General features: G+C 39.1%; 1 protein-coding gene across 1 annotated transcript; it reads right to left on the bottom strand.

Annotated features, from left to right (window-relative positions):
- Nucleotides 1–3240: 3240 nt before the first annotated feature.
- On the bottom strand, nucleotides 3241–3762 carry LOC149149355 (uncharacterized). The gene has a single exon (XM_089442460.1). It carries the CDS (start codon nucleotides 3760–3762, stop codon nucleotides 3241–3243), a length of 522 nt encoding a protein of 173 aa, XP_089298586.1.
- Nucleotides 3763–13460: the final 9698 nt, after the last annotated feature.

Raw genomic sequence — 13460 nt, 5'->3', positions numbered from 1 at the left:
TCTTTGACAGGATGTTGGGAAGTACGTCAAATCATTCGCTACCTACACCATTGCCAAACCTACAATTAAGAAGCAAGGCATGTATACTCCTTTGCCTACTCCTAGCCAACCTTAGAAATCTGTCTCCATGTATTACATGTCGGGCCTCCCTTCTACCAAGGATGATAAAAACTGTGTTTTTGTGGTCCTCAACAGATTCTATAAGATGGCCATTGTGGTGGCCTGTAAGAAGAGCATCATAATGGAAGCCACTGCCAAACTCTTCTTTAGATGAGTATGGGTACACTTTGGGATCCCATAGTCCATTATCTTAGATCAAGACGATAGGTTCCTAAGTATATTCTAGTCAAGCCTTTGGTCATTGTTGGATACCAATCTCACAAAGTCCACGACCTTCCACCCCCAAACTAATGGCCAAAAAAAGGTTGTGCACATCCTGTGCATGTAAAACTCAAAGAATCCATGCACATGGGATGAAATCCTCCCCTATGTCCAACATAACTATAATAGGTCTCTCCACAGATCAACTAGACACAACCCCTTTCACACCAAAATGGCCATCTTATAGAATCTGTTGACAACCATGAAAACATGGTCGTTGCCATGCTTGGTAGAAGAGGGGCCCGACATGTAATCCATGGTCGAGGAGTGTGATCGATCCAGCGCACCGTTTGACAAACTGTTTGTTGCATGTAATATATTTGTCATTCCTCTACATTTTGATCATTTTTTCAAGTGATTTCATCCAAAGGATAGGTAGTGAGGAGAGCTTGAAAAAATTTATGTCTAGAGTGATCAACGTGAGTTTTACCCATCAGATCTGCGCTTCTCTCCCTAAGGTCAATGGTTCCATCACATTGGAAGTGTGGAAAACTTTATAAATACATGCGTTGGCACCATCAGACCAAAATTTTTAATAGATCTTAAAAAATTCTTATTGACTTGTAGATTTTCCTCCATAAGACCTAATAAAAACTATGTTTACGGATGTTTCACAGGTTATTTGCTGAAAAAATGGTTATTGAGTGGAATGAAAGAGGTCATGAAGAAAAATACCATCAAGTAGCACAATATCTAAATTTCATAATGGCTCTTCAAGCATGTGGATTGCTCAAATTATTCCGTATCCCTGGGATCAGAACCCAGATGGAATTACTGCAACACTTAGTAGGATGTTGGGACATAGACTGCCAGATGTTCATCATAGGAGACTAAGAGATCAAAATAGAAATTATAGACATCTATCTCATCAGAGGTTTGTCTAGGAGGGGAAAACAAGTTTAGTTTTTTGGTTCTCATACTGGAGGAGAGAGTACTGATATGTTGATATCTAGACATTGCCCAGGTTCCTACAAGACAAAGAGTGGGAAGATTGATATCAAAACTATCACAAACCTTCCATTGAGAACAATTCTACTTACTATAGTCCAAGTAGTTGTGGCCCAGGCTCTGCATGAAGTGAGCAAGTCTCACTTCCAATATGCAGTAGATTGTCTTAGTCCTATAGTGTTTAAATGGTGTGAAGGATTACTGGCCAACATGAAGGAACACCTCACCAAATGCAAGACAAGAAGACTTAAGTAATTTGGGTATGAATTGATCTTGGTGAAATTGTTCCTAGAGCATGTCCCATTGTTCATGTATCAATGGATAGAGGTGGAAGCTCCTAGACCCAAGGATCCACGACTATTGAGCTAGGTTGATTTGATGCCTCGTCATGGAGGTGGTCAAGAGATGTCTTTTCACCCAACATTCTTTGGATGACTGTGACAGCAGTTCATCATGGTAGATGATTGAGCCTATGTTGGTACATATTTATGAGGAGATCCCAATCTCCCTCTACCACCTAAAGCATAGTGGACTGTCTCAAGTAAAGAACTATTTTTTTAAGTTTTTCAATTTTTTTTTTTCATTATGTGAGTTGAGATTGAAACTTATGATATTTTATAGACATGGGACCGGAGAGAACTCCAGGGGTTTCTCCAATAGCGAGGAGGGTGGCAAGACAGGTTGAGAATGCACCTTATGAGGAGGGATCCAATCCCGTGGTAGAGGTGGAACGCAACCTGGAGGCCTTGATGAGAGGCATTCCAAAGTGTTCGACTATTGATGAGGTGCCACTCTGGTATTAGATACATACCATGGGAGTATCAGCAAGATTGCTTCGGTTGTTAGGTTGAGTTATTAGGGTTATTTCATGCTATCATTAGCACCATGTTGACAGATATCCATGTCTCCAGTTTTATTTTCTACACTTATGTAGGCTCGAGGATCTATGTGTCTCAGAACATATACATACATATACATATATATATATATATATATATATATATATATATATATATATATATATATATATATATATATGTAATAAACATTTTGCAAACCCTATATATATGCATGTTCTACCCTATTTACTTGATGTTCCTATTAATGTCATGGTTTCCATTTCCACATATGCTACAAATGTCAATAAAAAACATAGTTATTTGATGCATATGTCAATGTATTTAGATGTCTTGGAATGTGTTGATATGTGATGTAATCAAAATTTCTCTCCAAGACGAACACACAAATACATCTCTAATGACTAATTATAATCTCCTTTCTCTGCATATTCTAGTCTAGTACTCTTCCTATCAACAACTTGCTTCCTACCCCTAAAGATGAGTGAAGTGTTCACCCAAAACATTATGATCTTCAAACAATGCACACAGGATTCCAAAAGTTCTCAACAGCAATATGTTACTACATGTGAAAACATTCATTCTATAACATCCTTAAAATGTTAGGGTTTCTGACAGAATACTGCTTGTTTAATTGTAGAACAATGAGTTGTGAATCAAGTTTAGCAACTAATGCTCTAATACCAAGAGAAATAGATTCTGAAAACAATTTAATGACCACACTATATTAATTTGTTATTAGTTGTATGACCTAAACATATACCCTATAAAATCACTAACTCATCATTGGGAGAAAAGAGTGCCCACACAGTGGAAGACAGATTTTGTGTACTACAACAAGCGTCATCAACAAAACCAACATAAGGAAGAGGATTCACTGACATCTACAATCCAGGTGGAACTTGAGGTAAGCAGGGGAAAACATGTTTGAAAAAACGAAAAAAATCACACCAAAAGATTGCACACTAATGAAACACACATTAATGTACAAAATATCCATGAAAAATAAAGCATAATATTTTTTAAGGTAGAGCCCATTGCGGGGCTCAGACAACTAATTTCCATCATAGTCAACTAACTCATATGCACCCTTTTGTAATACTCGTTTAACAATATAGGGTCCATGCCACATGAGTTTGAACTTTCCAGCACATAATTTGTCATTAGCTTGATCATACAGTAAGACCAAGTCACCTTCTGCGTATGTATGAGGGGTCACGATTTTATCATAATGAGCTTTGAATCGTCTCTTTTGAGCCTCAGTTACCAATGCATAAATTCGGCGAGTCTCATCAAGACGTTCTAGGTAAAGCAACCATTCTTCCTCAGGTGAAGTACCAGGAAGTAGCTTGACAACTAGCTTTAATGATGGTATTTCACATTCGATAGGTAGGGTGGATTCAATATCGTAATCTGATTGGCAAGGTTTGAATCCAGTTTTTGTTCTGGTAGCATTTAGATATGTCCATAAAGTCGAAAAAAGCATGGGATGCCAGTTCTTTTTGTGCATCCCAATGGTTTGTTGAAGCATGGTGACCAAAAATTTGTTGACAACCTCAACATGGCCATTGGCCATTGATTTCGGATTTGGGAGCCATGGTTGGTGACTATGGCCTACGATACATTGAACCGAGTTATAACATGGTTGAATAGAAACAGAGTCACGGTTTCACCATCAGCATTGTAGGTAGGCATTGCCTCAACCCATTTTGTGAAGTAATCAACGACAATGATGATGTATACATGTGTCCCGACCGAGTGAGGGTTATAAGTAATGAAGTCAATGCCCCATTTTGAAAATGGGCCAACGGTGATAACTGGGTGTAATAGAGCAGGTGGGGTTTGTTGTTTCTAGTTGTAGATCTAACAAGCATGACATTTCTAGATTGCAAGAATGCAAAATTTGAAAATAGAGGGCCAAAAATAATTGGCATGAAGGATATTTTGAGCGATAACATATCCTGACATGTGACCGCCATAGGTTCTAGAGTGGAAATCATTTAAACCTTTCTCAGCTTCCTCATGCATCGGACACCATCGAAAGACTAAATCCACACCAAGGCGGTAAACTATATCCCCAATAATGTGACAGGGTTAGGGTTGGTGTCAGATTCAGAGTCGTTTAGAGCGAGATAGATCTGATCTAAAGGTCTAAGTTTGGAGATATATGATGATATCTCCATACCATGGATCGTGGGTGCTAACAAGGAAGAGAGATTCATCAAGAATCAACTCATCAAATATAGTAGTGGTGTTGGAAGAGGGAAGGTCACAAATTAATTTGGTAAAAACTACTGATTTCTTGGACTTAGCTTTGTTGAACTCTAATTAAAACTCCTATAGGATGACAACCCATTTGGATTATTTACCACCAAGTAATTGACAATAAATAATATAAGTCATGGGGTTACAATCAAATATCACTATATTTTTGAGTAGGAGGATGCAGTGGTGAAAACGTTGGACAACATGAACTCCTACTAATGTCAACTTTTCTACTTGGGCATATCGAGTCTCAAATCAAAGAGATTATGACTCAAGTAGTAGAAAACATGCTCATTTATGTCATCATCATCTTGAACCAACACCATGCCAATGGTATTGTCAGTAGTGGACAAGTATAGGAAATAATCGTGATGGTAATTAGGAGGATGCAACAAAGGTGCACTAATGAGTGTGGTATTTAAAGCATCAAAGGACTTCTGAGCAAGGTCATCCCAAATGAATGAAACCCCTTTCTTCAAAAGGTGAGTAAAACCTTGGCAAGCTCAGCATAGTTTGGGACAAAGCAATGAAGAAAGTTTTCCTTCCAATGTAAACTCTAAAGTTGGTGTAAAGAAGATGGAGGTGGGAGATTGACAATGGCATCCACCTTAAGAGGATCAATTTGGATGCCTTCTTTGGACACTACGAATCCTAAGAGACAACCAAATTCGATGTAAAAGACATACTTATGAGGATTTAACTAGATATTGTAGTGTCGACAGTGAATAAAAATCGCTCATAGGTGAGCCGGATGGTCTTGACGATTAGACGAGTGTGCTAGTAAATCATCAAGATACGGCTGAACAATATGTTTGATATCATGGAAGGAATAATACATGGCCCTTTGGAAGGTGGCACCAACATTTTTGAGGCCAAAAGGAAGTTTTTTATAGGCGAAAGTCCCCCAAGGATAGATAAAGGTAGTCTTATGTTGATCAACAGGAAGGATATTAATCTGGTTATATCCAGAAAATCCATCCATAAAGGAAAATATTTCACTCCTAGCACATTCATCGATAATCTGGTTGATAAAGGGAGTAGGGTAATTATCCTTAGGATAGGCTTGATTAATATCGTGATAATCAACATAGACATGTATGGTTCCATGATTTTTAGTTAATGGAATGATATTGAAAACCCAATACGTCAATGGTATGGGGTAAATAAATCAGCTTTGAGAAACTTTCCAACTTCAGCTTTAATGGAAGCTTCCTTCCTTGGTTACACCGGAAAAAGATGTTTTCGAACAGGTTTCACCTGCGGGTAGGTAGGGATCTCATGCACCACAATACCTAGATCGATGCCAAACATTTCTTCATAATTCTGGGCGAAGACATCACGAAATTATTTGAATAGGGATGTATAGATCTTAATCTCATTAGGAGAACAAGAGGCCCCTATGTGAATGTTTTCGACTATCCCTAGTTTCACAGATATGTCAATGGGAATGGTTTCCAAGATGTTTCCCAAATTTCCTTCAGAAAACACCTTTTGAACTAAGATAGGAGTTTGAAAAGGAGCAGTAGTTGTATGGGAAACTAAAGTCTCTAGATAGGTAGGAATTGTACCAAAGTTGGGAAGAAAAGAGGAACAACGATGAATATCATTCCAAGTAGTTTCTTCAAGAGACATGACTTTAATGATGGTTTCATCAATGGGGAAAGTCTCATTCAAAGGATATTTAGAACCCGAAGAACCAAGCCAAGAATTTTGAAAATACGAGTCTAAGACCATACTCAATCAGTCATTGGTTGTAGATGTAGCCCTGGAAGCCATAAGGATAGCTTGGTGAGCTTGTTTGATGGGGTTGAGTGGCATGGTGTCACCAAAATTATCAATTTGATCAGGGCTAGGGATCATCCACGGGTCATTACTAGACGATATCATGTTAACTAAGGAAACATTGGTGGGAGGAGGAAGGGAAAAAGTTCCCATTAAGGTAGAGTCTTTTAAAAGACCCGCTTTGACATTTTCATAAGAAATGCAAGTTTTCCCAACATAAGGTACATTACCGGTTGAAGAGTTAGAGGAAAAGAAGGCCAGTGAGTCTACTATGACGATTTTCCCTTGGTGGGGAAACCGAAGTATCTAGAAAAGAGAAGAAACCACACAAAACATTGTGTGAGTCCAACTTCGGCCAAGTAGAAGGTTATAATTTAGATTTGAGTCAAAAACCTATACTTCCAAATTGACAGCTTTTCCTTCCAACTGAATGGGTAAGGAGTTGAGAATACCATACTGTTGGAAGCCTGTACCACTGAAAGCTTCCAAAGTATTCGGGGACTAGTTGAGAGGAGGGGAACTAATGGCTTTCCAACATGATAAAGACATAATGCATGTAAAGGCTCCCTCATCAACAATAGTTCGATCAACTATTTTTCCCATGACAACTTGTATGAGAAAAGAAAGTTAAGGTGGTAAGGGAGGGACATTATTTTCAATATAAAAAGTGATCAAGCTGGAATATGTGGGATCAATTACTCCAATCCTAGATAACTATGTCTTCCGTTGTGATGGACACATTTGAAGGACTTCTAAAGATGACATTGCCGAGGGTGCTTGAGCCAAAGCTTCTAGAATATTGTAGTGTTGGGAAGCTCACACAGTGGGATTGTAAGAGGATTTCCGAAGAACACCTTAGGGGGTGGTTGGATTATGGAATTAGTGCTAGGTTTATCGATATAGAGAGGACCATCATTCGGTGAAGTGGAGGAAGAGGGTATATCAATGTCATCTTTCTCCCCCACGAGTCTTTCAGGAGGTGGATAGTGGTTTGATATGGTGGCTACGAAAATAGAATCTGAGCCACTCATGAACACTTGAGAGCTTCCAGAGGTTTGAGCGTGTGGTTGGTCTATCATTTGTGTCTACTAAGATGGGAAAGGTTCCTTCAAAACAGTTGGATTCCCTATGGTGCATTTCAAGAGATGACTTACTTGGGCACATTGGGGGGAATCCTTAGTGTAATGATCTTCATCACAAATAAGGCAAGGATATTTAGGCTTTCATTTTTATGAATCGTTAACTGACGGTTTTCGGGAATCCTGCTTTGAGGTATCTTGCTCAGAGTTTCCTTTACCCTTTTTCTTTCCTTTCAACGATTTTTCTACTATGGTAGACTAGAAAACATTTACCTTTGAGGTTTTACCAGGATTCTTTGAGTTGTCTCCAGTATTGGAGGTTGTAGCACCCTGAATAGATTTAGGTTTTATAGAAGCAGTCGCGATACTACTAGAATATTGGGCCACAGATCCAATGATACCATCAAATAGTGGTGTATATGTGGGTGTGGAAGATGCAAGACTAGTCAAAGGTCATCGGGCACTAGGTAGGAGTTCACACAATGTGCCATATTGTGAATAAACAAGATCCAAATACTGGGCACATGCGATGACTTGTTCCTCAGTTACACAACCACCCATGGTTATGTCTTTAGAAATAGGAGACAAGAATGATTTGGTGAACCATTCAATCAAAAGATTATTTGGGATGTAAAATTTGATAAGACAACATCTACATCTCTATTCATGGATATGATTGGAGATATGAGTGGAGGTCGTCTGCAGCAAGTATGTTAAGAGATGGGTTCGAGTCTCATATCAGATAGGTAATTGCAAATGGGTAAGGAAACCCATGGCCAACATGTTGAAATATTGGAAGGCACCTCGAGGGAGCTCCATGTACCATTTAGTGGTAGCACCCATTGTAGTATGATAGAAAAGATGCAATCAGATTCAATCATCAACCCAAGAATTAGAGGGACACAAAAGGTGGTAAGTCATAACATGCATTTGAGGGTATTCTCCACATTTACCTTTGGACTTAGGACAATCATTAGGTATTTTAGTTGGAACTAGAGGCCAATGAGTTGAGTGCAGTATTAGGTCATTTGTAAGCCATGAAACATCTAACAATTCCAACATTGCCAAGAATGGAAGTTGTGGGTTATATGGGGTGTAAGGCCTCTGGTATGTGCCAAACTGAGTATTCAAACATTGCCGAGTTTGGGTTTTCCCCCATTGTGGTGGGTTCCGTCCATAAGGTGGTTGACCATAAGGAGTTTGACCGTACTATTTCTAGTGACCATATTGGACATATGGAATTTGTGAAGAAAGTTGACCATAGTGTTGTTGGTAAGGTCCCTGTTGCATCTTCTGCAACTAGGAATTCAATTTTTGGTAAGATCCATGTTGTGATTGCAAGGGAAACTAAGACGTAACTACTAAAAAGGTCCCTATTGGGATTGGTAGGAAACCTATTGCTGAATAGGAACTTGTGGTCACAGTTGCTGGTAAGGTCCTTGTTAGGATTGGTAGGAAACCTATGGTTGCCGTTGCGGGTAAGAAACTTGTGGCTATAGGCAAGGTCCCTAATGTGGTTGGATAGGAATATGTGGCCACAGAGGAGGATTACCAGTCCCATAAGAATACTTCATTTGAGGACCATACTGCATCTGAGGACCTCCCTGCTGATAAGGAGTTTGGAGATGTTGAGATCCAGTAGGAACATAAGGTTGTTGGTATGAAGGTTGAGTCAAAGGGACTTTGTGACCTTGTAAAGGATTTCTCATGACGTTACTTGATACAAGTGGAATTGGTGTTCCACTTGGGTTAGAAACAAAACCAATGGATTGACTTTCCCTCGATGTGGGATGAGGGGGTGCATAGTTTCCACAAGAAGAAGGAGGTATGTAGGGTAGAGGTAGATGCCCCTCAGATAGTGGGAACAAATAAATTTGTAGGTTGTCCACTCACATTGGGGACCACAGTTACCATGGCAACATTAGGAGGAGAAGAAATACTTAGAGGAACATATGTTCCACCTACCGACATTGTAGGTTGGGTAGGGGTCTATGCATTTACAGGCATGTTTGGAACAAACGAGCTAGTAGTAGGAGTGACACCAGATGACCAAATAGGATTATGAAATAGTGAAGTTGCACCATAATTGCTGGAAAACAACATCACCGAGAGAGTTATAATGCGGTGGGACTAAGGTTGCACTATAAGTAGGAGGTGTACTTGACCCACTTGTCATGTAGGGAGTGGAAACATAAGGGAAGCCTTCTGGAGGAAGAAGTAATATAGGATCAATCTCAATACTTGGAATATGAGTTCTAGAAGTTTCCACATAAATATCCTGGGGTACTGACCATACAGGTGGGTTATCACTTTCTGTTTCCATGGTTGGGAACAATTCTCAGTTGGGAACTCGATTCACTCTGGGAGAAGGACTCAAAGGTACGTTGGGAGTATCAAAAGGAATATATGGATGCATAGGTGAAAAATATGTAGGATTTGTAGGATATGATTCAAATAGTGTATTAGGAGGAAAAAGAAAGAACTCTGAAGTAGGTTGAGGACTAGTTAGAGGAGAGTCTTGATATCATCCTACCAGCTCTGGTAGTGTTCAGGAAGCAAGGGGTTGGATACTTAGGACATGACCAATTTCAACACCTTGGTTTTCAAAGGATTCAGGCTCAACAATATCGGAACCTACAACTCTAAGTGAATCAAGTTCATTAGCATCTCCATTGTGTATTGTTATATTTGGCGTCTCATTTTGGACTCCTTATGGTTCTACCATGATGTCTTTTCAGTAAATCAATCACTAATGTGTGTTGGTGAATTCTTTGGCTCAATTATAATTCTAAAACTAACCATTAATGCTGAGGAAAAAAGTATTTTTTGTTTCACGGGTATGATTTTATTCCATGCTCAATTGATTTTAGAAATTAAATAAAAGAAATAAATAAAAATTGGGTACACTAGGCATGAGGGTTTACCAAGCAACCATGAACTTCAATATACACCTTGGTGAACCAAGGACTTAACATATGGTAGCCAATCTCCCCGAATGTTGCATTCAATGTATCACAATATACAAGGTGGTAGACTCGGTTACCTATGGATGGATAGCAACCTATTAGGGATTCCCAAAATATACACGATGGTACATGGGAGTGTAGTCGGAAGTAGTGTGGTCTAATGTGTAACCATTATATGAGAGTGGTCCCATATACTTACCATGGGTGGAGTGCCTCCTATATACTGAAAAGTACTGGAGAACATTCATATACACTTCCATACGTGGAATGAGATTTCACCCATAGGATACAACGTTGGCAAACAACGATAGATGCTACGTTTAACAACGTCGGAAGACGTCTCTAACCTATACCTATAATTTTTTTTGTTAATGAAAAATGTTCCTTAGGTTAATTAAGTTAAAATTTAAGTTGATCTTCAATTAAGTTTTGGTTTTAAGGCTCAAAGATCGTTGTCACCCGAAAACCTATGATGCAACTAGTATGAAATGTTGAAAAGTGTGCAACAAGAAATGCTAAATTTAGAATGTGCTAAAAATAGACCTGCTAAAAATAGTATGTCTAAAAATATCATGTCTAAAAATAGCATTTCTGGGTCCCTTCCTATTTATAACAGTCCTTAGTCTATCTATAGGAAGTAAAATTAATTTTGGTCTTAACAGTAGTTTAAAATATTAATTAATTAATCTCCATGAGTTAATTAATTATGAAAAATTAAACTTGAAGTCTTTGTGAGATCATGCAATTATTTTCTCCCTTGATTTAGGAATTTATCCCTTGATTAAAGGAGATAAGGTTCAGTTCTATAATGAGAGAATCAGTTGACTTAGTTCTAACTAGTCAAGTCCAGTTAGATTATTTTAACAAGTTGTTAAAATAATAAAATATAGTTTGTTAATGCTTGCATGCATGTGACAACTATTATTTTAGATAACCGAGGATTCACTCATGGATAACTATTGCATGTCAGTTCTTCCAGAGACCCAGTTGAGATTAGATGTGGGATAGTGTACTATCAGATGCTTAACTATTTCTAGTAAGTAGTTTTTGCATGGTTGAGGAACTAGTGTTCTCAAGGAATATGCAGTTGGACCATTGGCTGTTTTTGGTATGTTGGAATTAATAGCATATGCTTTTGCTATTATTTCTTGAGCAAATACTTAAGGACCATAGGGAAAGCCTATATAAACAGGGCTTGGTTGGTTCATGAGACATATCTTCATATCTTCTAATTGAAGATCATCAGGATCTTTTGATTACAGAGAGAGTAGGATAGCTATTGAGCTGATTCTTTTTGTATTTTGAAGAGGATTTCCACTTGATTGATAATACATGGTTGGGGTTTTATGATGGTGATTTCCCCTGGATATATCTTTTGTTATGTGTGATTATTTCTCTTGATTAGTTATGCATGTTTCTACTTGGTGTTGCTCATGGATTCGATTATGCTTTCGTTTAATGTTTTGTAGAAGTAGAACAAGTATTATGCTTTAGGACATTGCATATATCAGTTTGTTCTACAGGTGAAATTTCTACATGGTATCGGAGATGATTGATTTGTAGAAAAAATTCTACAAAATTCTACATGGTATTAGAGCACAGGTGATAAAGCAAGAACAATATACTAGTAGGAGGAATTCGAAGTTTCTTATTCTTGAAATAGATCTCAAGTTCTTATCACATCTATTTCATCGATGGCATTAAATGGTTTGAGGCTTGAGTATGCCCTTGATGGCAGCTCAAACTATATGGCTTGGAAGGATAACATGGAGGCATTTTTGGAAGATAATGGTCTTAAGGATTTCATTGATCAAGAAGTCCCTAAGCCTACTCACAAGATTGAGCTGGTGGAATGGGGTAAGTGTGTGGCTAGAACTAGGAGAATTCTCTTGGAGGGTGTTCGAGATCACATAGTCTCAAGCCTCCATGGGAAGGAGTATCCATTTGCAATGTGGAAAACATTGAAAGGTTTATATCAGAATAGCAGTTTATATTAGAATAACAATGATCAAAGGAAGTTGGCATTGAAGGAAAAGCTTCGAAAGATCAAGTGTGAAAAGGGTGACTCTATTTCTACATTCTTGAACAAGCTCACCACCTGTAGAGATGAGCTTTCAAGCATAGGAGTCACTACAACAGATGAGGATATGGTGATTCCAACACTCCTTGGCCTTCCTAAGAGCTAGCATAGCTACCAAGACTTAGTGAATGGAAGGGACAAACTACCAAATTGGGAATGACTATGGTCAGATTTGATGCAGGAGGAGATCAGACGAAGCACCAGGGATAGAGCTTCTTCATCAAAACATGATGATGAAGAGAACTTGGCTTTAGCTTCTAAAGCTAAGCAGTCAGAGAGTGGGCAGGGATCTGAAGTTTGATGAGCAGCGAGCCATGCCAGAGTCACTTGAGAGGGAGCTCAAGTTGCATGGTGATGATGAGGAACTATTAGTTCCTAAGGAGGAGGAGCCTCCTAATGATGCAGAGCAGCCGCATGCAGAGATTCCAGTGGTGGAGATCACCACTACTGGAGAGTCTTCCAGAGAGGGGCGGAAATGCTCTCGGGAAGCTGACAGATTTATGTAGGATGTGAGAGATAATGTGGGGTAGCCATCCTCTCATCGCAGATAGAGGAGATCTCCTAACAGATACACTGGCTACATGGCCCTGGTTAGGGAGTGTGTAGCGACCGAGCCTTCTTCTTTTGAGGAGGCAATGCAGCAGCCAATTTGGATGGATGCGATGGTAAAGGAGTATTATTCTATTGTGAGGAAAAATGTATGGGATGTTGTTCCTAGACCGGGGGACATGTCAGTGGTTACTTCCCGATGGCTTTACAAGGTAAAGCATGCAGCTGATGGCAATATTGAGAAACATAAGGCAATATTTGTTGCCCGTGGTTTCTCATAGGTTGAGGGGATTGACTATGATGAGACCTTTGCTCCTGTTGCAAGGCACTCATCGATTAGGTCGATTCTAGCACTATCAGCACAGATGGGTTAGAAGATCCATCAGATGGATGTGAAGATAGCTTTCCTCAATGGGGAGATTGAGGAAGAGGTATACATTGAGCAGCTCGAAGGATTTGAGACCTTTGATCGTGAGTCACATGTGTGTCGGCTCAAGCGAGCATTGTATTGGTTGAAGCAAGCACCCCGTGCTTGGTATACCAGGATCGACAG

This window comes from Pinus tabuliformis, chromosome 9, assembly GCF_031772625.1.
Source record: "Pinus tabuliformis cultivar Carrire ecotype Pingquan chromosome 9, CPIR1, whole genome shotgun sequence".
NCBI lineage: Eukaryota > Viridiplantae > Streptophyta > Pinopsida > Pinales > Pinaceae > Pinus > Pinus tabuliformis.
This window is presented reverse-complemented; position numbering and strand designations above follow the sequence as displayed.